This window comes from Vespa crabro, chromosome 15 (genome assembly GCF_910589235.1).
Source record: "Vespa crabro chromosome 15, iyVesCrab1.2, whole genome shotgun sequence".
Lineage (NCBI taxonomy): Eukaryota > Metazoa > Arthropoda > Insecta > Hymenoptera > Vespidae > Vespa > Vespa crabro.
In genome coordinates, this window is record NC_060969.1 from 2,489,518 (window position 1) to 2,515,937 (window position 26,420).

The 26,420-nt window shown below is 28.4% G+C and overlaps 3 protein-coding genes across 17 annotated transcripts; 2 read left to right on the top strand and 1 right to left on the bottom strand.

Annotated features, from left to right (window-relative positions):
- The first annotated feature begins 226 nt into the window (after positions 1–226).
- Positions 227–24,100, top strand: LOC124429615 (CAP-Gly domain-containing linker protein 1). Of its 8 annotated transcripts, XM_046975129.1 has the most exons (23): positions 1,301–1,438; positions 2,135–2,363; positions 3,792–3,959; positions 7,138–7,206; positions 7,707–7,859; positions 8,096–8,284; positions 9,296–9,497; positions 10,002–10,218; positions 11,189–11,233; positions 12,827–12,967; positions 13,167–13,331; positions 14,285–14,305; positions 15,727–15,901; positions 16,038–16,709; positions 16,843–16,964; positions 17,160–17,472; positions 17,552–17,703; positions 17,775–19,420; positions 19,581–19,671; positions 19,798–19,828; positions 19,917–20,088; positions 20,185–20,363; positions 20,634–21,503. In XM_046975129.1, exons 4-23 carry the CDS (start codon positions 7,143–7,145, stop codon positions 20,678–20,680), a joined length of 4,797 nt encoding a protein of 1,598 aa, XP_046831085.1. In that variant the 5' UTR covers positions 1,301–1,438; positions 2,135–2,363; positions 3,792–3,959; positions 7,138–7,142; the 3' UTR covers positions 20,681–21,503. The 8 variants fall into 8 exon arrangements, with proteins under 8 accessions (XP_046831078.1, XP_046831086.1, XP_046831080.1 ...); XM_046975122.1 differs by lacking the exons at positions 2,135–2,363; positions 3,792–3,959 and adding an exon at positions 227–412 and having other exon boundaries at positions 1,240–1,438; XM_046975124.1 differs by lacking the exons at positions 2,135–2,363; positions 3,792–3,959; positions 20,634–21,503 and adding exons at positions 237–412; positions 24,059–24,100 and having other exon boundaries at positions 1,240–1,438.
- LOC124429617 (DNA-directed RNA polymerase II subunit RPB11) lies at positions 21,838–22,924 on the bottom strand. Of its 3 annotated transcripts, none has more exons than XM_046975137.1 (4): positions 22,735–22,924; positions 22,581–22,620; positions 22,238–22,412; positions 21,838–22,167 (listed from the first exon to the last, which is right to left on the bottom strand). In XM_046975137.1, the coding sequence occupies exons 1-4, from the start codon at positions 22,781–22,783 to the stop codon at positions 22,132–22,134; spliced, it is 300 nt and encodes a 99-aa protein (XP_046831093.1). In that variant the 5' UTR covers positions 22,784–22,924; the 3' UTR covers positions 21,838–22,131. The 3 variants fall into 3 exon arrangements, with proteins under 3 accessions (XP_046831093.1, XP_046831092.1, XP_046831090.1); XM_046975136.1 differs by having other exon boundaries at positions 22,581–22,670; positions 22,731–22,918; XM_046975134.1 differs by having other exon boundaries at positions 22,581–22,670; positions 22,735–22,915.
- On the top strand, positions 23,193–26,420 carry LOC124429616 (mitogen-activated protein kinase 1). 6 transcript variants are annotated; one of them, XR_006943498.1, is made up of 8 exons: positions 23,193–23,383; positions 24,059–24,185; positions 24,302–24,412; positions 24,493–24,744; positions 24,836–25,003; positions 25,081–25,269; positions 25,333–25,509; positions 25,577–26,420. XR_006943498.1 is itself a non-coding variant. In XM_046975133.1 (8 exons), the coding sequence occupies exons 1-7, from the start codon at positions 23,259–23,261 to the stop codon at positions 25,500–25,502; spliced, it is 1,101 nt and encodes a 366-aa protein (XP_046831089.1). In that variant the 5' UTR covers positions 23,196–23,258; the 3' UTR covers positions 25,503–25,509; positions 25,577–26,420. The 6 variants fall into 6 exon arrangements, 3 of the variants coding, with proteins under 3 accessions (XP_046831089.1, XP_046831088.1, XP_046831087.1); XR_006943497.1 differs by having other exon boundaries at positions 25,581–26,420; XR_006943496.1 differs by having other exon boundaries at positions 23,194–23,383; positions 25,596–26,420.

A 26,420-nucleotide genomic window follows, 5' to 3' on the forward strand; every position in this document is an offset into this window, starting at 1 on the left:
TATCTTTCTTACGATTCATTTTTTTTTCTTTTTTTTTTTTTTTTTTTTTTTTTAAATTAATTTCATTATATTTCTCTATTCTCGTAGGAACGAAAAGAAGATCTCTCGCATTTTACGATTAGTTAATAGTACGTTCGTTTGAGAGTAATAATAAATATAAATTCATTTAATAGAATTTGTAAATTAATTCACAAATAGAACGTTGACGGCGCTGCATCTCACTTCCAACTTGTTCGCAAGATCTGGTTGTCATCTATCTCCAATTTTCCGTTAATCGCGAATTGAGTACCAAAGTGAATCTCGTCGCGCCGTTTCGACGAGAAGAGAACGGCAGTGAAATAAATGTGATTGTTCTATAAATGGAAAGTGCCGACAAAATAATACATAGAAATACTCTGAAGTGTTAAGTAAGGTGAGGACGTATTTTTATCGACGAACCCGAACGGTATAATCAATGTGATTGAGGTTAACCACCGCGCAAAGAAAACTCTTTTCTTTTCTTTTCGATATTCTTCCTTATCTTTTTTATTATTAAAAAAGAAAAAAGAGAAAAAAAAAAAAAAAAGAAAAAGAAAAATAAATTCCAAAAGAACAAAATTCAAATTTCATATATCACGATTGACGAGGATGTTAAATCCGTCGGATATTTTCAATAATAATTATTAATATCGATAGAAATGTTCTTGACGTCATTAAGATATTCATACGAATAACATTACTTTAGACCAGTGATACATATATACGTGTATGTGTGTATGTGTGTTGAGTGAAAGAGAGAGAGAGAGAGAGAGAGAGAGAGAGAGAGGGAGAGAGAAAAAAGAGAGTGTGTATGTTACGTATGTACATGGTCATTATTCAATATATTGAATATTATTACATTTGAAAAGAATATGCGTAATGTTTCGTAATTTTTGTCTAATTGTTAAAGCTTACTATTACTCAGCCATCTGAATTTAGAAAAGTACGTTCTATATATCGTGCGTTCTCTCGTAAATATTGAATTGTATATGTGCGTCATCTTTCGGTAAAAAAAAAATTATCTATAATGACGATTACATCGTCGGTAATTGGAATACTTTTGGCGGCAAAATTTAAATACCCATTACTCAATTAAATTTTAAAAAAGATTATAAAAGATATTCATCCATGAAAAATGTTTTATATATATATATATATATATATATATATATATATATATATAAAATCAAATCAATTAGTAAAATGTGTGTTATATTTCAGTGTGTTGTATTAAAAATAAGTGTGAAAGAAGAGAAAAGAAAAGAAAAGAAAAGAAAAAAAAAGGGAAAAAAAGAAATCAAAATCAAAATGACGGAAGCAAAGCCATCGGGAATAAGGCCACCTTCAAAAATTGGCAGACCGTGTTGTACTATACCAGCAAGACCAGCTATTCCACCGGCATCTCCAAAAGCATCAGGCAGTAAGTTCAATGAAAGAAATGATTTTTCTTTTTTGCATGAATATATTGTCCTCTGTTCTTTGTGTGGTGTGCGTGTGTACGAACGTGCGCGTGCGTGTTTACATTTTCAGTCTGTCATAGTTCTTTTTTTTTTTTTTTTGTTTTTTTGTTTCTCACTTTCACTCGATATTATTACCCTTTCCTTCTTTCGTTTCTAAATGTCATCATACTTTAATAGAAAAATAATAATATTTCTGATAAAGAAATATATATAGAAATTTAATATATTTATCGTATATGCCTGTGGAACATCAGTATTATAATAGTTGTAGAAAATCAGAATTATATTTAAAAAAAAAAAAAAAAAAAAAGAAAGAAAGAAGGAAGAAAGAAAAAAAAAAAAGAAAAGAAGAAAGATTGCCAAACTGTATGTGTATTTGTTATATGTGTATATGTATGTGTGTTTATACATATGTGTATTATATACGCTCATGAATATACATAATGATGTATATACAAAAAATTATATATCATATGTATATACATACACACAGACGCACACACACATATATATGTATATATATACGCATACACGATGTAATGTGAAACTGCAGTTATTTTATAATGAAAATAACATAAAAATAGTTATGAGCATATAGGATCGTTCGTTCCGATGAATTATTATAACTCGTATCCATATAATATCGTTTTTGTCAGTCTCCATTTACAAGGTAACGAGAACAGATCACCAATCTACTACGTCACCTTAAGCACGAGAATACGATACACGCTTGCGAGACCCTGAAACGAACCTGAACGAATGCTCTTACGAGTTCGTACATGCGAGCTTCTTGCAAGTCGTTCTTCCACCTCTCAACGCGACGCATCATCTCGACCGAATAGGCCTATCTAAATATCGGCTCCTGATCGATCAATTTTACTGCAAGTACGATTTTCATTCTGGTGAAAATTTTGTTAAGCCTAGAAGTACAGTGGTTTTGTTTTATTATTTTTTTTTTTTTTTTTTTTTTTTTTTATCTATTTATTTAATTTATTTTTTTTCTTTTTTTTTCGTTTTGATAGAAATTTGTTCAATCATTATATATATATAGTGACAACATGCTGTTTACTTTTTTATTTTATTTTATTTTATTTTATTTTATTTCATTTCATTTCATTTCATTTATTTTTTTTTTGTTTGTTTGTTCGTTTGTTAATATTCTAATAAAGCCGAATAATCTAAAAACTTAATTACGATTTTCAATTGATCATTGAAACGAATTTTGCAAGTCGTTCATCGAAAGTGAGTGTGTATTCGTTTAACTTTTCTTTTTGTTTTTCTTTCTTTATTTATTGTTTTTTTTTTTCTTTTTTTTTTTTATTTCTTTTTTTGAGGGGGATGGAAGCGGAAGAGAGGAGTGGGAGGGAAGGGAAGTTATACGATCTGAAAGTGATTAGTAGTTATCGATTTCATTAAAAATTTGTAAGTTATATCTATCCTCGATATTATTACGATATTTTTTTTGAACGTTTGAAAAATTATCGTAATACGTTTCATCGTAATTTATCCTTCGTAATACTTAAGACATATTTCAATGGACGTATATATTTTCACATACACGTTCATTCCTAATCGTATTAATCCTAATGTCGTTTCAATTATTTCGACAACAAATCGTACATTCGTACAAGGAGTACGAATAATCTAAATTTTATGGAATAAATTTAAATTAGAAAAAAAAGAAAAAATTATAATAATAAATTTAATACTTCTATCGAATTATCAATTAAAACAAATCTTATCGATCCTGAATTAAAAAAAAAAAAAAAATAATAATAATAATAAATTAACACTTTTTTCTAATTATAAATTAAAATAAAACCTATCGATCTTATAGATCCAACTTTTAAATTAATATAATAATAATAATAATAATAATAACAATAATAATAATAACAACAACAACAACAATAAATTAACAAATCTTCTTAATTATCAATTAAAACAAGGCCCGTCGATCTTATATATCGAAATCATAAATTAATACAACAACAACAATAATAATAATAATAATAATAATAATAATAATAATAATAATAATAATAATAATAATAATAAAAAATCATAACGAAATCAGGATCTCGATTTTCAAGACGTAACAATAATAATAAAAAATAATAATAAAAAAAAAAAAAAAAAGAGACTAAAGAGAGAAAGAGAAAGTGGAAACGAAAAACAAGTAAAACAAAAATAAATGAAAGAAAGAAGATAGATGAGGAACACATTGAATGATTTAAAAAAAAAAAGAAAAAAAAAACAAACAAAAAAACCAGAAAAAGTGAAAATAAAATTCGTTATTGTGATATGTAACAGGACGGAGGATCTCGGTAGGAAAAGTTAGGCGAGGCAAGATTTGCGAGACTTTAACGATTGTATGCAAGAGACGTGTTAAGAAGCCGAGCGGTTGCATCGAGGGCACGTAATCTCGCCTTATTCAATCGTGTCCAGTGGTTTCCTTAACCGAGAATCACACATGTCCAAGTAGGTAAAAGCCTAAGGGGCGAAGAAGCGAATAAAAGAATGAATAAACTAACGAATACACACATACACACATAGTACATACATATATAATTCTCGATCATGACGCATACATACATAAATGCGTATATGCCACGTGCTTATGCAATCCTACTCTGTTCATTATACATTTTCACATTGTAGTTTCGATTTCGACCCGCGTTCGTTTCATCTTTCTCGATTTTTTTTTCTTTTTCTTTTTCTTTTTTTTCCATCTTCTCTCTCTCTCTCTCTCTCTCTCTCTCTCTCTTTCTCTCTCTGTCTCTTTCTCTTTCTCTTCTTTATTATCCTATCTTCGTATATTTCACAGTATCTCGAAATGAACCTTAGCCTACCTTCCTCTCTCTCTCTCTCTCTCTCTCTCTCTATATATATATATATATATATATATATATATATATATATATATATATGTGTGTGTGTGTGTATCTTTTTCTTTCTCCACCTCTCTCATCCTTCGTTCGGCTCGTATTTCGCAATGCGATAGGGAAACTCAAGGCAATGATAAAATTCATTTTCCATTTTATTTTATCTAACCGGATCGATATCGATCGAAGATTTTATTCGTTCTTTTTATTCCTTTATATTATTATATATATATATATATATATATATATATATATATATATATATATATATATATATTGTTTTGTTTTCTTTTTCTTCTCTTCTTTATTTATTTACTCGCAACGCTACGTGAATATACTCCGATCATCGTATCAATTCGTTTAGATATTAGTTTTCCTTTAATTTGATGCTTAGGATGAGACTTCTGCAAAAAAAAAGAAATGAAAAAAAAAAAGAAAGGAAAAGAGATCAATAAAGTTGAGATACTTTTTATGAATATATATATATATATATATATATATATATATATATATATATATATATATTAAAAATAATGATCAAAAGATAACATGATACCGATAATGAGATGATATCGATTAAGATCAATTGTTTTATTTTTTAATATAAATAACATAAGTTGTTAAAATAAATGATAAAATATTCTTGTTGATGATGATCCTTCGAAATTGTGAAAATTATCTCGAAATATTTGAATTGATCGTTTGTACCCCGTGATGCAATCTCAACGTTCTCCATGAATTCTTACGGTAACCATGACACCATCGTCTAAATATGGCAAGATTAACGGTTTATTACCGCGTCTACCTGTTTATTCGTCGTTTTAGTCTTCTTTAATATTTATACAAGTGTTAATGCATTACGAAGCCGGTTTTGCAATCGTTATTTCCATTCTCTATAAGATCGTTTTCGATATAATAATAATAATAATAATAATAATAATAATAATAATAATAATAATAATAATAAAAGAAAAAAGTTTCCTCTTTCATTTTAACAATTACTCTCTCTCTCTCTCTCTCTCTCTCTCTCTCTCTCTCTCTCTCTCTCTCTCTCTCTCTCTCTCTCTCTCTCTCTCTCTCTCTCTCTTTCTTTATCTCTATCTCTATCTCTCATTAAACATGATTTCTAATACGTAATAAATATGTTATCATTTATGTAATATCATTATTATCATTATCATTATCATTATCATTATCATTAACATTATTATTTAATGAAAGAGATACATATCAATCTTTTTTCTATTTTTTTTCTGCAATATCGTGAAACTAAGATAATTTATTTAAAAAAAAAAAAAAAGGAAAAAAAAAACGAAAAGAAAAGCCAACTAATGTCATCAAATCATTCTTCATAGAACGTACATGCTATCGAGCAAACGTCATCGTTCATTTCTTAGAAGTCTCGATCACGAAATAAGAAAATCGTTGTTATGCCAAGATATTGAGATTCTCGCGTACATCATCGTGTGTTTATCCGTTCGTAATCGTGAAATAATCTCGTTGAACATAAGCGCCTGCCTACGCAATTGCGCCTATTCGATTTCTATAAGACGATTTATAATAGATCCGATACTATTACATTTTGTTGCTACACCCACGAATACTCATTAATAATTAATTCAATCATCTTGAATCGGCGATACGGATCGGTGATTCCTTTCCTAGATTTTCTTTTTTTTTTTTTTTCTTTTTTTTTTTTTTTTTTTTTTACTACGAAAAAAAGATCACGATTCTTATTGTCGTTAAATGATAAATAATCTTTTACGAAATTCATATCGATCGTTTTCAACACACACACACACACACACACATGTATATATATTATATAATTATTATTATTACTATTATTAGTTGTTAATCGTACAATAATGATCGGGTTATAAATCATTTTGTCGTTATTACATAAATTATAAATGATATATCATTACAATGTTTAGTATGGTATGACAGGAAGTGTAAATAGTAAACAAGACATTGTATTCCAATCGCATTGCAATATTGCAACGTGTTAAATGGTGTTATACGTCTCGGTCTATTAAACATACGTCTTAAATTAATCGTTCATCGAATCGATTATGGATAAGCATTTTCTCCCCTCCCCCGCGCTCTCTCTCTCTCTGTCTCTCTTTCGCCCTCCACTGCATCACCACATCCCTCTTGTTGTTCATAGAAGCATAGAAAAAGATTCTTATCATCGAAGAGATCCTTTTATATAACAATAGTCGTATAAGGATTCTCGTGCCCGTTCAATTTCCGTTTGTAGATTCGTTATTGTTGACAATTAACGAAGAGGTAATCAGATACAACTAGCCTATAGAGAAGCGATTAGATCGATTAGAATGAAAATTATTGTCGATGATTGGTTAATTAACTTTTAAATGTATGTGATTGTTAAATTATATATATACGCATTAATATTTCATTTAGTTTTTATATTAAATTTCATGAAAAAAAATTATCACACATATATATATATATATATATATATATATATATATATATATATATATATATATATACTATGCGTATGATGTACGTAAATGTAATAAAAAAAATCATGCATTTAAGGGTTCAAAAGAGAAGAAGAAATAAATCGATAAGGGGATTGGAACGTGTTATTTCCTAGGGGTCGGGGCGGGGAGAGGGGAGGGGGGGGAGGAAGAAAAAAAGGAAAAGAAAAAAATCTTTCATTTCGATGTTATACTCGTTCGAATGCGTGCATGTAGTTTGTCGTTTTTAGTATGTTTTGCATTATTTTGCATGGCAACTACCAGACAGTATGGATCACCTCTGGGAAACGCATGGTCGTAAATTAAGTGAAGCTGGATTGCGCAGAGGATCAGGTAGGTTTGGCTTCGCAGATTCTTTTATCTGTGTACTCCCTCCCCTCTCCCCCCCTCTCCCCTCTTTTTTTTCTTTTTCGTAGTATCATTGAAATGATTGAATTTCCAAAGCCGGTACTTGTCGTAACGCGTTGCCAAACTTTTCAATATAATTATCTGATATATACTGTAAATTACTATGAAAAAATTTTGTACACCGTCATTATTATTATTATTATTATTATTCTTTTTATTATTATTATTATTATTATTATTATGCGCGAAATACGATAGTAAGCCTTTTTTTTTGTTTTCTTTTTTTTTTTTTTTTTGTTTTGTTTCCATTGTTTACTACGATACTTTTGAGGTATAAGTAGAAGAATGAATAGCTCAAGATGAATAAAAAGAGGGAAAGAAAAAAAAACAATCAACAATAATAACAATAACAATAACAAAAATAAAAACAAACAAACAAATAGATAAAGAAAGAAAATGATATCGAATTGAATCTTGTATAATAGATACTAGTGTCGTATTGACGGAGGACACGGACAGCTTCATAATAGGAGATCGAGTATGGGTCGGTGGGACGAAGCCTGGTTCAATAGCTTACATCGGCGAAACACAATTTGCACCAGGAGATTGGGCTGGCGTAGTACTCGACGAGCCCATAGGTAAGATCATTTAAAATTCAAGAAGAGAGAGAAAAAGAAAAAAAAAAAGAAAAGAAAAGAAGAGAAAGAACGACAATGAGAAGTTGACGATGATAATGACGACTACGACTACGACGACTAAGACGACTACGACGATGATGACGACGACGACGATGACGACGATGACGACGATGATAGTGGTGGTAATGATGATGATGATTATAAGAAAAACAAATCAATTTAATTGGATACTTTAGGAAAGAACGATGGATCCGTAGCTGGCTGTCGATATTTTCAATGCGAACCTAAACGTGGAATTTTCTCACGATTAACGAGATTGACCAGACAACCTTTACCAGAAGCATCGTCGCCAATCCAAAGAACTCCTACAACGCCACCGGATGGTACAAGGGGATGCTTAATCAAGTCCGTTTCACCCTCATTGAGTAAGGATCGTTGCCAGAAATATTCGTCGCACGCCTGATATCTTTTTCTTTTTTTTCTTTTTTCTTTTTTCTTTTTTTTCTTCTTCTTTTTTCTTTTCCTTTTTTTTTTTTTTCTTGCCTTCCTTTAATCCTTTGATTTTTGCATGACGAACCGATATAGTGTACATACATGTGTGTATGTGTTTGTTTATCATACCAATGAATCCATGACAATTTTGTATAATAAGCAGAATTTTTTTATTTTTTTATTTTTTTTTTGTTTCCTTTTTTTTCTAATTATTTACCTGGAATTTTATCCATTGAGGATATTTCTTTTTTAAGTTGCTTATCTTATTTTTTTTTTTTTTTCTTTTCTTTCGTTTTTTCTTTTTCTTTTGTAATATAAACTTGCGTCTGTTCCAGTATATTAAACGTAGAATAGCTATCGTAATAGAATAGTTTTAATTTAGATCTGAGACAATTAAATTGCTTTGCCATTTTAAAATTTGCGGTAGTCCGTGAATTCTGCTATCCTACAGTGCTTCGTACGGATTATTTTCACAATTTAAACATATTAAACGTTAGTTTGTTACTCTCCTCACCCATCCATCCATCCATCCATCCATCCATCCATTCATCCATCCATTCATCCATCCATCCATCTATTCACCCATCCATCCATCGATTCATTCAACGTCCACACCCTCATCTGCTTTCTTGCCTTACGTTTCTTTGTCTTTTAATAAAATCAAATAAATTGTATATTACGAATTAATGTATTATTTAAATACATGGCACAAGTAGATCGCACTAAGTTAGCCTATTAAAATATTTTGCATTGTATAGTTTTTAGAGGTTTTATTTATTTATTTATTTATTTATATATTTATTTAAACAAAATGAAACAAAATGAAAAAAAAACAAAAAAATTTAAGTATCCATTTAATTTGTGTTTTATGTATATGTATATGTATATGTATATGTATATGTATATGTATATGTATATGTATCACCTAAAACAAATATATACAGACACATCGACGACCAGCCTCTCGTCAACGGTCTCGCAAAGGGATTTGAAAATAGGTGAAAGGGTCATAGTATCCTCCAGTCAGGGGAGCAAAACAGGAGTACTACGTTATATGGGAGCAACGGAATTTGCGCCTGGAGAATGGTGCGGCGTCGAATTGGATGATCCTCTTGGGAAAAATGATGGTTCTGTCGGTGATAAAAGGTCGGCAAACAATTCGATTCATTTTTTTTTTTTTTGCAATTATTTGCGCGTAAATAGGCGCGTATGCGTGTGCGTGCATGTATGCGCGTGTATGTGTGTGTACGTGTCCTTTGCGTGGGTGCGCGCGTGCGTGTGTATAGTTCCTTTTTTTTTTTTAATTTTATTTTATTTTTATCTTCGAAGTTCCTTCAACGCTTCGTCGATCAATAAATTCGAATATATCTATTCAAAGATATAAATTATATATATATATATATACACCTTTTTTTTTTTCATCAATTTGAATCAATTCAATATAAATCGATCTGTCTCGATCGATAAGGGTTTTAGAATTTTAGCGGGTTACTTTTTGTATTTTTCTACTTTTCTCTCTCTCTCTCTCTCTCTCTCTCTCTCACACTCTTAAGAATGTAATAAATAATTATAATAAAAAGAATAAAGAAGAGAAGAGAAGTGAGAATAAGAAGATGACGATGACGATGTATAATATATTTGAACGTATAGGTACTTCGAATGTCGACCAAAATACGGCCTGTTTGCGCCAGCTCACAAGGTCAGTAGGTCACCCTCAAGTAAAAGAACATCCTGCGTGATTCACAAGCCGTCTGGTGCTGCTCTTAACTCGACCTTGAAGAGGACAAATTCTCGAGAATCATTAGTCTCGATTTCCAGTGTTAACAGCAGTATAGCTGGCTCGAGAATTGCTACAGGCGCTACGAGGGTAAGATTCAAGATGCCAGAGTGATATTCGTCGGGCGGGGATTTGTCAGGGTTGTTGGAGATTAGGGGCGGGGGGAGGGAAGGGAAAGAGAAGGAAAAAAAACGAAACGAAATAAAAAAACAAAAAAAAAAAAAAAGAGAGAGAACTGTAAAACATACACGAAACCCCCCCGACGACGAAAAGTTCGAAAAGAAAAAGTATGATGCGACGCTTTTTTGCACGAGATACCTTGCCACGGCAAATCGAAACAAAAAAATGCTCTTGCGTTATATTCTTTTATTATTCTAGCCTATCTCTCGTCTTCCCCCCCCCCTCCTATCTTTCTTTCTTTTTTTTTTTTTTTTTTTTTTTATTTTATTTTATTTTTTATTCTAGCTTGCTAAGAATCTCCGACCATCACCTTATTACTATTATTATTATTACTACTATTATTATTACCACTATATCCGTCCTTATACCTTTTATTGTTACGTGAAATTGCTATTACTAGTCGTGTTAGTCATTTTATGTCATCCTAAAATAGAGATTTAATATTGTTTGTTTCGTTTTTTGTTGAATGACATCGTTCAAATATCTATGCGCAAAATTCTATTTCTATATTCTACATTCTAATTCTAACACACACATATACACACACATATATATATATATATTTATGTATATGAGTGTATATGTTGTGAATATATTAATAAAAAAAAAAAAAAAAAAAAAAAAAAAAAAAAAAAAAAAAAAAAAAAAAAAAAAAAAAAAATGAGACACATCGACGATCGTTGTTATCTCAACAAAATACGAATCCCCATTTTTTAGTTGTACTAATGATAATATATTTTAGTTGTCAATTTATTATTAATGTTTCTCCGTCGCCGACCCCACTCCCCTTCATTTTTTCTTTTTTTGTTTCGAACGAGAAGAAGGGTTTATGTTTTGTCCGAATTGCATGATTGAATTTTTGTTGCATACAATATTTCAGCGGCCTGGTATGCGCACGTCGACACCTATTCAAAGTTCATTGCAGGTGAGAATACGATTAGTAGATTATTAACGACATGTAATGGAAATGACATTAGTTTGTAAGAGAAGAAAAAAAAAAAAAGAAAGAAAGAAAGAAAGAAAAAAAAAAAAGAGAAAAAAAAATATGTATATCAAACCAATCCAAGGATTTGTTTAAAAATCGTAGTATAATAAGATTAATTAATGAGCGCTTATGTGTGATAATATCTTATAGCTTAATCGTTTAAGCTCGACTTTTGTTTTAAATTGTTATTAGTTACCTAGCGACATTAGATGCTGCCTTTTTTATTTATGTATCTTATTAGGATAATACACGTTTATTGTATTTATTATTTATTTATTGTAGAGATCATAGTTGAACATAATCTTTTTTTTTTTTTTTTTTTTTTTAGAGCTGTTTAGATAAGTTTTGTTACGTGTATTCGTAGAGAAAAGAAAAAAAGTAGATTGTCTGAATGATATTAGATAAAAATAGCAAAAAAGAAAAAAAAATAACAAATTAGAAATTCCATTTAGAAAAGATAATTACATGTACATAGTTGTCGTATACGTTATCAATAAAATCCTTATGGCTTTTTCTTTATCCTTTTCTCGTCCTCGATAGAATGAAAATTTCGTTGATAGGTGAGTATGCTATATTTTCTTCTTCTTTTTTTTTCTCTCTCTCTCTCTTTCAGCCCCATAACAACTTTAATGACTCTATTTCGTTAATCTGAACACGTATATATGTGTGATTTATAAAACACTTCATTAGACGTACTCGCAATGATTAAATAATATTATTATGCTTATATGCATACGTGCACGGCTATTGTCTTTTCTGTATTAGTTTGAAACCGGTTATTTAGTAGTACAAGGATATGTCAATGACAAAGGATGGCTACGAGTTTAGATACGATTAGACAAAGCTGGACAAAGCTTTAGCTCTGTCTCTTTCGAAAAAAAGAGAGAGAGAGAGAGAGAGAGAGAAAGAATGAATGTAATGTCGTTACGTAAACTTATATACGTATCAAACATAAACATTGGACTAGCATTTTAACGAGATTAGAATGAGAACAATGCTGATTAATGAGTACCATTTCTAAATAGATGTTAATGACTGAAAATTACGGATGTTTTTTTTTTTTTTTTTTTTTTTTTTTTTTTTTTTATTACGCATACGTATATAGATATTTATAAATGTATTTTAATGAAATAGTAAATGTTAAACATACATACGTGCTCGTTACATATACATGAAATATCATTAAAATTCAACGTTACATTTCTATCTTGATATATTTATTAATGAATATTTAGTAATATAGTATTTAGTATAATAGTAAAATTGTTAATTGTCGTTTAAATATTTTTAATCAATTTAAGAAAGATACGTTCGTTTCTTTTTTTTTCTTTCTTTTTTTTTTTTTTGTTTTCTTTTTTTCTTTTGTCTTGCTTTCTTCTTTAATCAATCACGTCCATTTTTAATTGTTAATCGTACCGACGTACGCTGGTTCTCCCCCCTTTTTCTTTTTATTTTATTTGTTTATTTATTTATTTATTTATTTTTTTGTTTTGTTTCGTTTTGTTTTGTTTCAAATATAATATTCCATTTTAGGAAATGTTAAAGGAGAAACAACAGGAAATAGAATTTCTACGAAGGGAACGAGATTTGGAAAGAGATCGTGTCACAAAGGCTGCCAATCAGGCTGATCAAGCGGAACAATCTGTAAACTTAATGAAACAAGAATATGATAAGGTAGAAAGGATCATCATTATAATTATTAACAATTTATATATATATATATATATATATATATATATATATATATATATTTCATGAAGAAAAGAAAAAGAAAAAAAAAGAAGAGGAAAGTGCACGTTAATTTTTATTTTTTTTATTTTTTATTTTTATTTCTTTTTTTTTTTTTTTTTTTTTTCTTTTTTTTTTCTTTTAGTATCGCGAGGAGATGCAAAAGACTGTACTCAATGCAGAAACGGCGCTTAAAAAATTATTAGAAGAAAAGAACACATTGGCGATGCAGTTAGAGGAGGAGAGAAGAAAATGCGAGGACCTGCTCTTCCGTTTTGAGGAAGAATCCGTCAATAAAGACGATATACAAGTAAGTTTTGAACGTAATACTATTCTATCTGTTTAATGTATGGAGAAAAAAAAAAAAAAGAACAAAAAAGAAATAAGGGCGAAACAGTTGCAACAAATACAGGACAATTTGTGTGATTTCTTTCAAAAGATCATTTATTTTACGAATATTTAATAGTTTTATAAATATATATATATATATATGTGTGTGTGTGTATATGTATGTGTATATATATTTATTTATAAAAAAAAAAAAGAAAAGAAAAGAAAGAAAAGAGATTCGTCGTTCCTAATATTTTTCGGCGAGTGTTTTTCCTTCTTTTTTTTTTAATTTTTTTTTTTTTTTTTTTTTTTTTTTTTTGTTAACTTTACGCAGAAATTGCGAATCTATCATCTCTCGATATCGTTGAGAAAAAGAAACACGTTTGAACGTAAATCCTAATGACATAAACAAAATTATATTTTCGTTTCGATTATTTTCCAAACACGTGAGTATACATACATACGTACGATTATATTCTAATTTTCTTCTGATCATATCATCATATTTAAAAAAAAAAAAAAAAATCGTACGTACATTATTTAAATGAATGGTTATGGGATATTGAAAAGGCTTGGCGTGTAGAAATTGACAGCTTCGTCGGGATTTAAATTACGGGTGTTGGGTTTGCAAATGGAGACGCAACACAAAAAGGGAAAAAAAAAAAAAGAAATAAATAAGAGGAATAAAAAGAATAAAAAAACGTATAGTTAAAAATATTCAAAAAAAAAAAAAAAAAGAAAAGAAAAGAAAAGAAAAGAAAAAGAAAAAGAAAGAAATAAATAAAGGAAGGAAAAGAGCTTGCGTGCTTTTGACAATATCTATTAAAATCTTGTTAAGCGTCCAGAAATTTTTTCTGCTTCTTTTGTAGGAAACGAAAGATCGTTCAATGCATTATTGGCTTTTAACACAGAAAACTTATGATTTATTTTCAGAAAGAGAGAAGTGATCAAAGTGTGAGTATGCATCGGCAGCCATTTGAATCAGAAGAGGGGTTCATGCTGTGTCTCTGCACCGCTTGTATTATTGTCACTCTTGTCGTGTCCCATAGCATTCGAAATCATTTATAACGTGAAAATTCTCTCTCTCTCTCTCTCTCTCTCTTTCTCTCTCTCTGTTTTTCTCTATGTATCTATCTATCTATCAATCTATCTCTGTCTATCTCTATCTCTCTCATCGTTTAATTCACGCGATCGAAATAATAACGATCAAGTTCGTTATAATTAACGTTAAATCATATTATTAACGTTTGCTTCGAATTGAACGAAATCAGTTTCGTTACAAACAATTTTTGCGTTGACTCGCGTATTTGAAAAAAGGAAAAAAAAAAAAAAAAAAGAAAAAAGAAAAAGAAGAAAGAAAAGAAATTATTTAATAATGAAAAAATTCATCGAATCTCTTCTATATAATAAGGGAATATATTCATTAACTATAGTTTATCACATTTACTTGGCACAATAATCGACAATTAATAATTTGCTTTAATGCAATGCCTATTAAATGTTAACAATATATAATTTATGCTACGTTTATACGCTTTGCGCAAATAATCTGAATTATTGTTAATAATTATTATCATATATTAGAGTGTCGAGGAGCGAAGATATCGAGGACATCGCAAAGTAATGTAACTGTTTATTTATTATATTATTTATTGTTTTTCTCGTTGTGCCTTTGTGCAGATATTAATTCTTTATTTTTATTTTTTATTTTTCTATTATTTATTTATTTATTTATTTTATTTTATTTTATTTTTTTTGTTTTTTTTTTTTTTTTTATTAATCTTTCGTTCATTCATTTTATTTATTTATTTATTTATTTTTCTGGTTTTGGTTTGTTAACTTACATTCCTTCACGAACACAAAGATACGCACACGAGAGTACGCGCACACATACACATACAAATGTATTATTGTTAATTACAAACAGTTATTGTTAAATAACATATTTTGCATTGATTTATAAAATGGGCGTTCGATTAATTATTATTATTATTATTATTATTATTATTATTATTATTATTATTATTATTATTATTATTATTCATTATTATTCTCTTTTCGCTTATACGTATATCTTCATTTATATATTCATATAATTCATTCGTTCGTTTGTTTTTATATATTTATATATATATATATATATTTTTTTTTTTATTTTTTTTTTTTTATATTTATTTTTTTTCTTCCTCAATTTTTATTCTCAAAATTCAAAAAGTTGAATAAACGAATCATGTCTACTGGTGGTACATATACATAGAGCTTTTCGTATATTTTTAGTGTGCTTCTCGAATTGCTATTACTCTCGATATTATATCCTATGATTACGTCGATTGGATCTCGGTCAAGTAAAAAACAAAAATTGTATTTCTCATTAGGTAATAAATACAGTAAATGAAAACAGGATCAAGGCACTTGAAAAACAACTTTCGGAGGAAAGGGAACGTATTATACAACTTGAACGCGACAGTACGAAATTATTTGAAGCCGAGGAAGAACTTGCCCGTTTACGTAGTAATAATGCGAATAATCAGGACAGAAAAGAATTCGAAGGTATGAATCAATTGTAAAAAAAAAAAAAAAAAAAAAAAAGAAAAAAAAAAAGAAAATAAAGAAAAAAAAATTATTTCAAAAAAATGGCTCATAAAAAATATATATAAATTTTTCATAATATATCTTTTCTACGTAGATCTGCGTAATCACAATGAAAATTTGAAGGAAACGAAAGCCGAATTGGAGAAACAAGTCAATGAGAAAACTATTTTGATAGAAGAATATCTCGTAACAATGAAAAATCTTGAAATAAAATTGAACGAAAAAGAAAAGGAATGTATTTTGAAGGATGAAATCAAATGTGATCTTCAAAAGGATTTGGAACGTGCCAAGGAAGATATCCGAGAGAAATTGAATTACATTGAGAATATGAGAAAAGAATTTGAAATTAATACGAGCTCATTGAAAACTGAATTGAACGAAATGAAGAAAACTATCGAGGACGTTAATGAAAGACACGCGACTGAGAAACAATCTTTGATAACGGAATATGAGAATATTATTGAGGATAAGAAAAAGCAAATAGAAATGAAATCGCAACAGTTGGCTATTGAGTCGCAAAAACATTTAGAAAATCAGAGCCATGTTTTGGCAAATTTGAAAGATGAAAATATCAAACGTATGAATGAATTATCCGAATCGTTTGGACAACAATTGAACGTTAAAGATACGAAACTTAAGGAGATATCATTGCAATTGAATGAGAAAATATCAGAAGCACAAAAACTCAATAGCGAGTTATCCAATCAACAAGATTTGTATAATAAAAAGGACAAGGAATTGAATGATACATTGTTAAAGCTTGAAGGTAGAGAATATAATTAAGGAAAAAAAAAAAAAAAAAAAAAAAAAAAAAAGTTTAATAATTATGTAAAAATATTATAAGGTAATATGAATTTTCTTTAAGAAATCATATTTTGATCGATCGTTATGTTTTACAGAATTAAATTCGCAATTGAAAGTGGCCGAGGATAAAAACGTTTTGCTTTCTGATCAACTTCGAACTCGAGAACATGATGCGGCCGAAGATACGAAGAAAATAATGAAGGAGAAAGAAAAATTGGTAAATATTTGTTTTTTTCTTTCTTTGTTTTTCCTCATTTCTTCATCCTCCACCTTTTCTCTCTCTCTCTCTCTCTCTCTCTCTCTCTCTCTCTTTCTTTCGTTCTTTTTTTCTTTACTTTTTTTTTTTTTTTCGTTAATCGTTCGACCAAAAAAATATTTTATTTTATTTGCCTTATTATTTTGTTTCATTCAGGAAGAAGATTTGTCCGTTTTAAGAGCTACGGCAACAGATTCCTCTGCATATTTAGAAAAATTAAACGAAGAATTAAAAATAAAAGAGAAAGAACTTATGGAAATTCGAGCTTCCATGACGGCAGAGATCGGAGAATTAAAGAAAGAATTTAATGAACAGATCGAAGAGAAATCTAAATACATCGAAGAGATCAATTTAGAGACATCGCAGAAATTAATGATAATCAATAAAATAGAGAAGGAAATTTCTGAATTGAAATCAATTGTCGAAAGTAAAGACGAAGAGATTAAACATCTTTTAGAAAAGAATTCAGGTGATAAACAATGGAGGATATATTATAATTACACGATTATATTACATATGATTGTATTAACTGTTGTTTGGTTTTTTAGAATTACAATATGCTCTTACATTATCAGAGCAAACTAAAACGAATTTGGAAAGTGAACTTCGTGTATTCGAATCTAATATAGATAATTTAAATCAACAATTGACAAGGGCTGAAGAGAAGTTAATAAATGTATCTTCCCAGAAAGAGAAATTGGTTAGTATTAAACTAAATATTAAATGTATTATGCGAGCAAAATATAATCAAATATTATCCATTGAATTTAGGAATTAGATATAGCAAACCTGATAAGTAGCTCTGCGAATTCCTCCGAACAATTAACCAAATATAATGATGAATTAAGGGAAAAAGAAAGAGACATTGATAAATTACAAGATAAGGTATATCAAATGGAAAATCTATTGGCAAGTTTACAAGGAAAATTAGAATGTACAGAACGAGAATATAATAAAAATATGTCCTTGTTGGAACAATTACGTTTAGATATGGATAATGTTAATTCACAATTGATTAAAGAGAAAGCACAATCCATTGAATTATCTCAAAGTATAAAAGAATATCAATCTAAAGAAAAAGATCTTCTTTGTTTAATAGAAAATAAAAAAGTTACCGAAGAAACGTTGAATGATAAATGTAAAATGATCTCTGATCTTACTGAACAATTGAAAAAAATTGAAGAAGAGAAAGTTATTCTTCGTGAACGTTATGAAACTGCAGAGGGATCGTTTAAAATAGAATCATTGAGTTTACAAAAGCAATTGGATGACGTCAAGATAGAATTGATTAAGTCGCAAGAAGAAATGAAACTATTACAAAAAGCTAAAGTAAAATTGGAAGCTGATCAAAGTGCAAATCGTTGGTCGATCGAAGAATTGACTGAAAAGCTCACTTCGGAAACGGAAGCTCGATCTAAAATTGAATCTTTAATTGTTGAAAAAGATTTGAAAATAAAATCGTTGGAAAATGTACTTACAGATTTAAGACGTGAAAAGGAAACAGTAACATTAAATAAAGAAACAATACATCAAGATTTTACGAATACATTGAATACTATGGAAAGTACTATTGCGGATTTAAATAATAAATTAATTGTTGCTACTGGTAATATAGAAACTAAGAGTAACGAATTGGCCTTAGCACAAGCAGAAGCTGAACAACGTATAAAACAAATTTCAGAGCTCTCGATAGAATTGGATTATTTTAAAAATTCTCAAATACAGTTCAATGATAAATTAAATAATTTAGATGACAAATTAAAGGATAAGGATAATGAATTACGTAAAGTTGAAGAAATTAAAATGGATTTGGAGAATAATTTGAAAAAATTAGAAATAGAATTGAAAAATGTACAATCTGATATTGTTATTAAGAATAATTTGCTTGTCGAATCAAATGAAAAGATAAAAAATATACAGGACTCTAAGGAAGATTCTATGATTCAATTGAAAAATAATTTGGAAAATGATATTAAGGCTAAAGAATCTGCATTGGATATTAGTATGAAACGTAATGTCGAATTGGAGAATGAAAAGGAATCACTTGAAAAACTTCTTGCAAAACAAAGTGCTGATTTAAATGCTAATGAAATAACTATGAATAATTTGAAAGAACAATTAAAAACATTACAAGATAAGCAAGAACAATTAACGAAAGATGAAGAAAATTCTAAGAAGGAGGAAGTTAAAGTTATGTTGAATGAGATAGAAGAAATGCATAAACAACAACAAAATCTATTAATTACGAAGGATTCTCTCGAAAAATTAATTAAGGAACAAGATAATAAAATTGATATGTTAACGAATACTATTAAAAGTAAAGAAAAGGAAGCTGAGAAAAATACGCAAAATCTTATTGAAAAATTAAATATTGTTACAACAGAAGCAGCACAACTAAAAGAAGTACAAAGTCGTCTGTATGTATTTTAAAAAAAGAAAAAAAAAAAAAAACACAAACGAACAAACCAAAAACAAGAACAAAAAAAATTGCTCCTGTTTTTTTCTTTTTCTTTCTTTTTCTTTTTTTTTTTTTTTTTTGCATTAAATTGTACCTTTCATTTCTAATTTTTTTTCCAGGGAAAAGGAAAATAAACAGATTACCTCAAAATTATCTGAGGCTACGAATCAATTGAAATTATCACGTGAAAATATAAAAAATAATTTTGATGTAGGTTTATATTATATATTTACTTTTTTCTTTTAATATTAAATAATTTTCTTTATAATTATGACGATACTCGTATATTTTATAATATAATAAATATGTAAATGAAAGAAATTTTTTTTTTTATAGGCAGCTGGAAGTGACGTGAATCAACAAATGGGTATATTATTTTTATTATATAATAATTAATTGATATAATATAATAGTAAGGATAATTATATTAACGTTATATAATTTAATTTTATAAGGCAAAGACATTGATGTTATAAGATTAAAAGAAGAAAATGAAACGGTCAAAGGTCAGATTGATTTTCTCAATTCTGTAATAGTGGATATGCAGAGAAAAAATGAAACGCTGTTGTGTAAAATAGAGGTTTTAGAAATGGGTGTACCAGCAAATGAAGCAGACGATTACAATCGGTTTGTATTTTTCTTTCTTTATATATATAAAATAAAAATGATGATAATTTTTCTATTCGGACGCATAATATAAATGTGATATTTTTTTTTTTATAGAAGTACATTGGAAAAGCGAAATAAAGCGCCTCGTATGTTCTGTGATATTTGCGATCAATTTGATTTGCACGAGACGGAGGATTGTCCGCGTCAGGCACAAGATTTTTCAGAACCCGAGAAAATCATAAAATCACCGAAGAAACAAACCTTGGAAAGACCGTACTGTGAGAATTGTGAAAGTAAGAATATTATTTTATTTAACAATGTTTTTTTTTTTTTTTTTTTTTTTCGATAACTTGTTCAAGTCAAATAATGCATGTTTGGTGTAAAAAAAAAAAAAAACCAGCCCCCCCTCCCCCCTTAATACAGAAAATGTCTCGAAAGTAATTATATCCTTGAAGAAATGATCAGTCCTAATTTTAAATCGTATTATATATATATATATATTTTTTTTTGTTTGTTTTTGTTTCAACATGTTTAACATAATTCACTTCTTAATTGTTTTACAGCCTTTGGACATGATACACGTGATTGCGATGATACAGAAACGTATTAACGTCGTATTTGTTATCTGTAGTCCTATTTACAATGCTTGCCAGAGAACCTAATTATAATGAAATTTGTTAAAGTTTTGCAGAGTATATTTTTGTATCAGAGAAGTACAATCGGGTCCTAATGTGAGCATGTCTTCCTTCGTAAGATAAATATTTCTGCACAAGCCGATGCATTGAAAAACAGAAAGAAAGAAAAAAAGAAAAAAAAAAAGAGAAAAAGAAACAGAAAAGAAAAAAAAAAAAATAAGAAAGAAAGTAATGCATCTTTTTCTTCCTGCTGTCATAAGTACAATGTTATGTAGATTTACAAAGATGAGATGCTGCTATTCATTTTTTATTTATATCAATTACACGCTTATTATTATCAGGGGGATAGTAAAAATTGTTTAAAAGACATGTTAACGTACTGGTCCTGAAAGGGGAAAAAAAGACATCTGTCTAGTTGAGCTAGTAAATAATTCATGTTGATTAAATGATGAAAGGGAACAGTTGTAATTATGTACATAGATATTTATATCAATCGATGCATCTCCTATTTAATATTTATTACGTACAAAATGTGCTGCGCAATACTCCAATAAGTAGTTCCTCTCTCTTTATATATATATATATATATATATATATATATTATATATATATATATATATTTGGCATAATTATTTTGTTTCTAATAATATAGTATACACATAAAGTATACACGCATATTTGGTATGAAATATATTTTATCTTAATAGACTATTTATATGTTAATTTAAGTTAAAAATTGAGATTGGTTGTATAAGTTTATATGTTAGTCTCTTGATTAAAAAAAAAAAAAAAAAAAAAGAAAATAATTTATATCATCGGATAAGATATGCTTTTATCTATTCGCATAATTTGCTTGTTGCTTTTTTGTACCTGACAGATAAAGGTTCCAATGTTGTCTATTCAATTTTTATTGCAAGTTGATAGAATAATTCAAATATTTAAGTCTCATAAAAATTCAATACTTTGATATACAAAAAAGAAAAAAGAAAAAAGAAAGAAAGAAAGAAACAAATTATTATCTTGAACTACTTGTCATCCTATTTATACCTATTTATGAATTTATAAACTTGTGTAAAATAAAACGAAGGAAGTACTTTGTAAAAAATTAAAGAATAAAATTAATATAGAAATGTAGAAATAATTCAATAATGAAATTTATTCAAATGTAAAATTATTAATCTTTAACTAAATAAGATAACAGAAACACTTTTTCAAATTTAGATATTTACTTTGGGGGAAACAATTGAATTGAGCACGTTCAATCGAATGATCATATAAAGATCTTGCAATTATATGAAATTAATCTAAATTAAACTGAGCCACAAAGACACACACACACACACACACACTTATATACATGTATATATACAAACATACATATGCACATATATTCATTCGTTAAAATCTATAATGAATCTTAAATTTATTAATCCAATCCTTCCTTTTTTTCTTTTATTGCTTCCTGAAATTAAAATTGTTGTTGTTGTGTAATTTACATTTATTAAAACGTGATATATAAAAATGATCATTACCTTAAAACGTTCTTCAAATAATGATAATTCTGCTATAAGATCAGTTATTGCGTGCATAAAAGCTTCATGCGGTGTATAATCAGACGTTGTTTGTATTCTAATTACAAATTTATGTTCCAATGGATGAGGTACTTTGTAACCAGCAAACAAAACTTGAGGATCTTTTAATAATTGGCTAAAATTGACAAAATGATATTGAAGTTAAGAGGACATCAGAAAGAAAAGAAATTCATAAATTCATAAAAAAAAAGTATCATAAAAAGAATTCTATGAATGAATGAAAGTATCATAAAAAAAGTATTCATAAAAAAGTATAAGTATGTAATATAAATTTTGAACGTACTTTCGAATCATATTTCCCAGAGTATGATCTTCTTTGTTCACTGTAAAAATAGCAGCATTTGGTACCTTTGTATCTTGTTCCTTTATTATTCTATTACAAATATAAATAGTATAGATTATTAGAGGTTAGTTTCTTCAAGATATTTCTTACTTACTTTTTCTCTCCTTCGTAGAGTAAAAATGATTCAAAGGTCGGTGGTGCATTCATATTGTTATTAAATCCTTGTAAAACTTGTGTTATTAACTTATATATTAAATGTTTCCTTTCAAATTTTCTCTTCTTAGATTGAAAAATAAATTGAAACAAGACAATGGCGACAATCGTATTACCACGTTACTACGCGTATCGTTACGTGTTTGTACTATTAATAGACGGAATAGCGATGATCGATCGAATTTCGAAATTTCCCGCTATAACAAAAATATATAATTTTATATAAGAATAATTATAATAATAATAACGTAGAAAATTGTATTATAACATATTTGCAATAATCCAATGTAATGTTATATAACATTTATTTAATGTTTATTTTCAAAACAATTGTATCGTATTATTTTCGAACACACAAATGGAATTGTAAGATCGGCCATCTATGTTCTACTAAGTTCGTGACACTTTGAGAGTCGCTCGGGGTTCTTCTCCAAACGTCGGCGGAACCGCAAAGTAGTTGTCAAAATGGCGGGTGAAGGTTCTACGGCCGTGAATCCAAATTGCGAGATCGTTCGCGGTCAAACGTTCGAAGTTGGTCCGCGTTATACAAATTTATCGTATATGGGCGAGGGTGCATATGGAATGGTCGTGTAAGTGTCATCGTTTGTAATTCGCTGTCATCCGCGTCGAGTTTCGTCGGTATGTCTGCTTTGCGTGACAGACAACATGATAAACAATTGAAAATCTCATTGTTAAAGTAATATCGTATTGTAGAAACAATTAATTTACATTCGTATTATTATAAAAGATTTAGATAAACGGGAATAATTTTTTTCAATTGTAATTACGTCCCTTTTAGCTATGCTTATTGTTAATTTTTGGCGCCACTTTTAAATGCACGTCACACCCCGTTTCCTTTTACCTCTCATTTCTCGAGGTTACGCGACAAGACGATAAAAAAGATTATCGTTTTCTGTTTGAATTGCTTATCGAATCACTTTATCGCTTTTATTATCGTGTATATATGTATATATATATATATATATATATATATATATATATATATATATACATTGTAAGATTACTAAGTGTTATTTGTAGCGATCGAAAAAAAGTCTCTGTGTAATCGAATATAATGTAATCCAACGGAGTGTATCTGAACTTTGTTAAAGAACAATGGAAGATTGATAAATCGATCGATTTTTTTCATTGATTATATTAATCATTTTTAATATCTTATTTTATTAACAGCCGTTCTAATTAAATCAGATCGTTCAATTGACATTATTCATCTTTGTTAGACAAAAATAATATTCTCTTTACAGATCCGCTTATGATAATGTAACAAAAACAAAAGTAGCTATTAAGAAAATTTCTCCCTTTGAACATCAAACGTATAGCCAAAGAACATTAAGAGAGATTAAAATTTTGACAAGGTTTAAACATGAGAATGTAAGTTTAAAATCGGACAAAATTTCATATAACTGTCCTGTTACCTATGGCAAAGGAAATATCGTTCATTTCTATAATTCTAACGATAATTTAATGGTCCCTTCCCTTTACTTCAGATAATAGATATAAGAGATATATTAAGGGCACCTACCATAGAGCAAATGAAAGATGTTTATATTGTTCAATGTCTGATGGAAACTGATTTATATAAGCTTTTAAAAACACAAGTGAGTTTATTTTATATATAAACACATTTGAAAGAATAATTAATATTTTATATTGATTATATCATGGCGTTATTTTACAGGCTATTAGTAATGATCATATATGTTATTTTCTCTATCAAATACTTCGTGGATTAAAATACATACATTCTGCAAATGTATTGCATAGAGATCTCAAACCAAGCAATTTACTTTTGAATACCACCTGTGACCTTAAAATTTGTGACTTTGGTTTGGCTAGAGTCGCAGATCCAGAACACAATCATGCTGGATTTCTTACAGAATACGTTGCTACAAGATGGTATAGAGCACCAGAGATAATGCTTAATTCTAAGGTATAAAGATATTGCAAATTGAAAGGAATATTAATTTAATATCTTTGATATTTCTATATTCGATATTATTATATTTTCTTACTATTTACAGGGATATACAAAATCTATAGATATTTGGTCGGTAGGTTGTATTCTCGCTGAAATGTTATCGCGAAGAGCAATATTTCCCGGTAAACATTACTTGGATCAGCTTAATCATATTCTTGGTGTAATTGGATCACCATCAGAAGAAGATTTAGAATGTGTCATAAATGAGAAAGTAATTGAAATATAATATTCCGAGAATGTATTTCTTATAAGTTCATTAATATACAAAATTGAATTTTATAATTATAGGCACGTAATTATCTTGAATCATTACCATTCAAACCAAAGGTACCATGGACAAGTTTGTTTCCAAAGGCTGATCCAAGGGCATTAGATTTGTTGGATAAAATGCTTACATTTAATCCTAACAAACGGATCGTAGTCGATGAAGCTTTAGCACATCCATATTTGGAACAATACTATGATCCATCTGATGAGGTATATATATACATATAGATATATATATTATTATTTTAAATCTCATCAAAGTTTTACGATTAGAGTATTATAATGGAATTTATGGAGATTATTACTTTTCTAAGCCTGTCGCAGAGGAACCATTTAAATTTGATATGGAGTTGGATGATCTTCCAAAAGAGATTTTAAAGAAGTATATATTTGAGGAAACATTACTATTTCAGAAAAATCATCAACAACAAAATGCGATTTAGTTTATTGGTAATTATAAGAAGAAAAGATTTATAAGATTTATTTAAATAACTTTATAATATCGTAACATTTTAAGCTAGTTACGACGATTTCAGCTACAATTACAAGCTCCACAGGATGACCAAAAAAAAAAAAAAAAAAAAAAAAAAAGAGGATAAGAAAGGTGTGATAAAGAAGTAATTAGAAATATACTTCCTACAGCTAATCTAAGCTGTCTGTCTAATGACTAAGAGATACAGGAACAAGAAAATTGGTTAAAGGTTAGTCCTGCAGTTAACAATCAATCATTTGGGCAACGAGACTTAGCCGTTATGCCCAAACATACACTTGTACATTCACACGTCTCTACCGGAAAAGAAAAGGAAAAGAAAAAAAAAATAATACAGTGTTTTTTTTTGTTACATGGAACGTATGTGTATATATATATATATATGTATATGTATATATATATATATATATATAATTTTAATTTGTATAATAAGTTTTATTTATCCCTAATTATACACACATTATGCTAATTAACGATTTATTGTTAATCATCGTCATTACACTGTCTGTGATCTAATTACCGAGTAAATGAAGCGGTTGATATGTTTGTGTGCGATGTTCGAAGATAAGATAAAATAATGCAATTGATCAATCTACCGATTGTTCATTGAGACTTCGAAAATGGTTACGTACTTTATTCGAATAAATCAATTCGAATATACGATTATACATAGGATTGTCGCAAAGAGGGTCTTTTCTTTCTTCTTCTTCTTCTTCTTTTTTTTTTTTTATTTTTTTTTTTTTTTTGAAAGCGTTACGCCAAGCAATTCAGTTAACTGTTTTTTGCCGATTGTAGCTCTCTCTCACTGTAAAGAAAAAAAAAAAAAAAACAAACAAAAAATTTAAAAAAAAAGGACAACAAAAAAAAATAA

Excerpts from the sequence above, each read along its gene's own strand:
- LOC124429617 (XM_046975136.1), bottom strand. The coding sequence starts at position 22,783 with ATGCACCACCGACCTTTGAATCATTTTTACTCTACGAAGGAGAGAAAA. Across the intron at positions 22,413-22,580 it reads CTGGGAAATATGATTCGAAA|CCAATTATTAAAAGATCCTC; the intron begins GTACGTTCAAAA and ends TGTCAATTTTAG. Across the intron at positions 22,168-22,237 it reads TATTTGAAGAACGTTTTAAG|GAAGCAATAAAAGAAAAAAA; the intron begins GTAATGATCATT and ends TTTTAATTTCAG.
- LOC124429616 (XM_046975133.1), top strand. The coding sequence starts at position 23,259 with ATGGCGGGTGAAGGTTCTACGGCCGTGAATCCAAATTGCGAGATCGTT. Across the intron at positions 24,413-24,492 it reads ATAAGCTTTTAAAAACACAA|GCTATTAGTAATGATCATAT; the intron begins GTGAGTTTATTT and ends GTTATTTTACAG. Across the intron at positions 25,004-25,080 it reads AATGTGTCATAAATGAGAAA|GCACGTAATTATCTTGAATC; the intron begins GTAATTGAAATA and ends TTATAATTATAG.
- LOC124429615 (XM_046975122.1), top strand. The coding sequence starts at position 1,327 with ATGACGGAAGCAAAGCCATCGGGAATAAGGCCACCTTCAAAAATTGGC. Across the intron at positions 1,439-7,137 it reads ATCTCCAAAAGCATCAGGCA|ACAGTATGGATCACCTCTGG; the intron begins GTAAGTTCAATG and ends GGCAACTACCAG. Across the intron at positions 14,306-15,726 it reads AAGAGAGAAGTGATCAAAGT|GTAATAAATACAGTAAATGA; the intron begins GTGAGTATGCAT and ends ATTTCTCATTAG.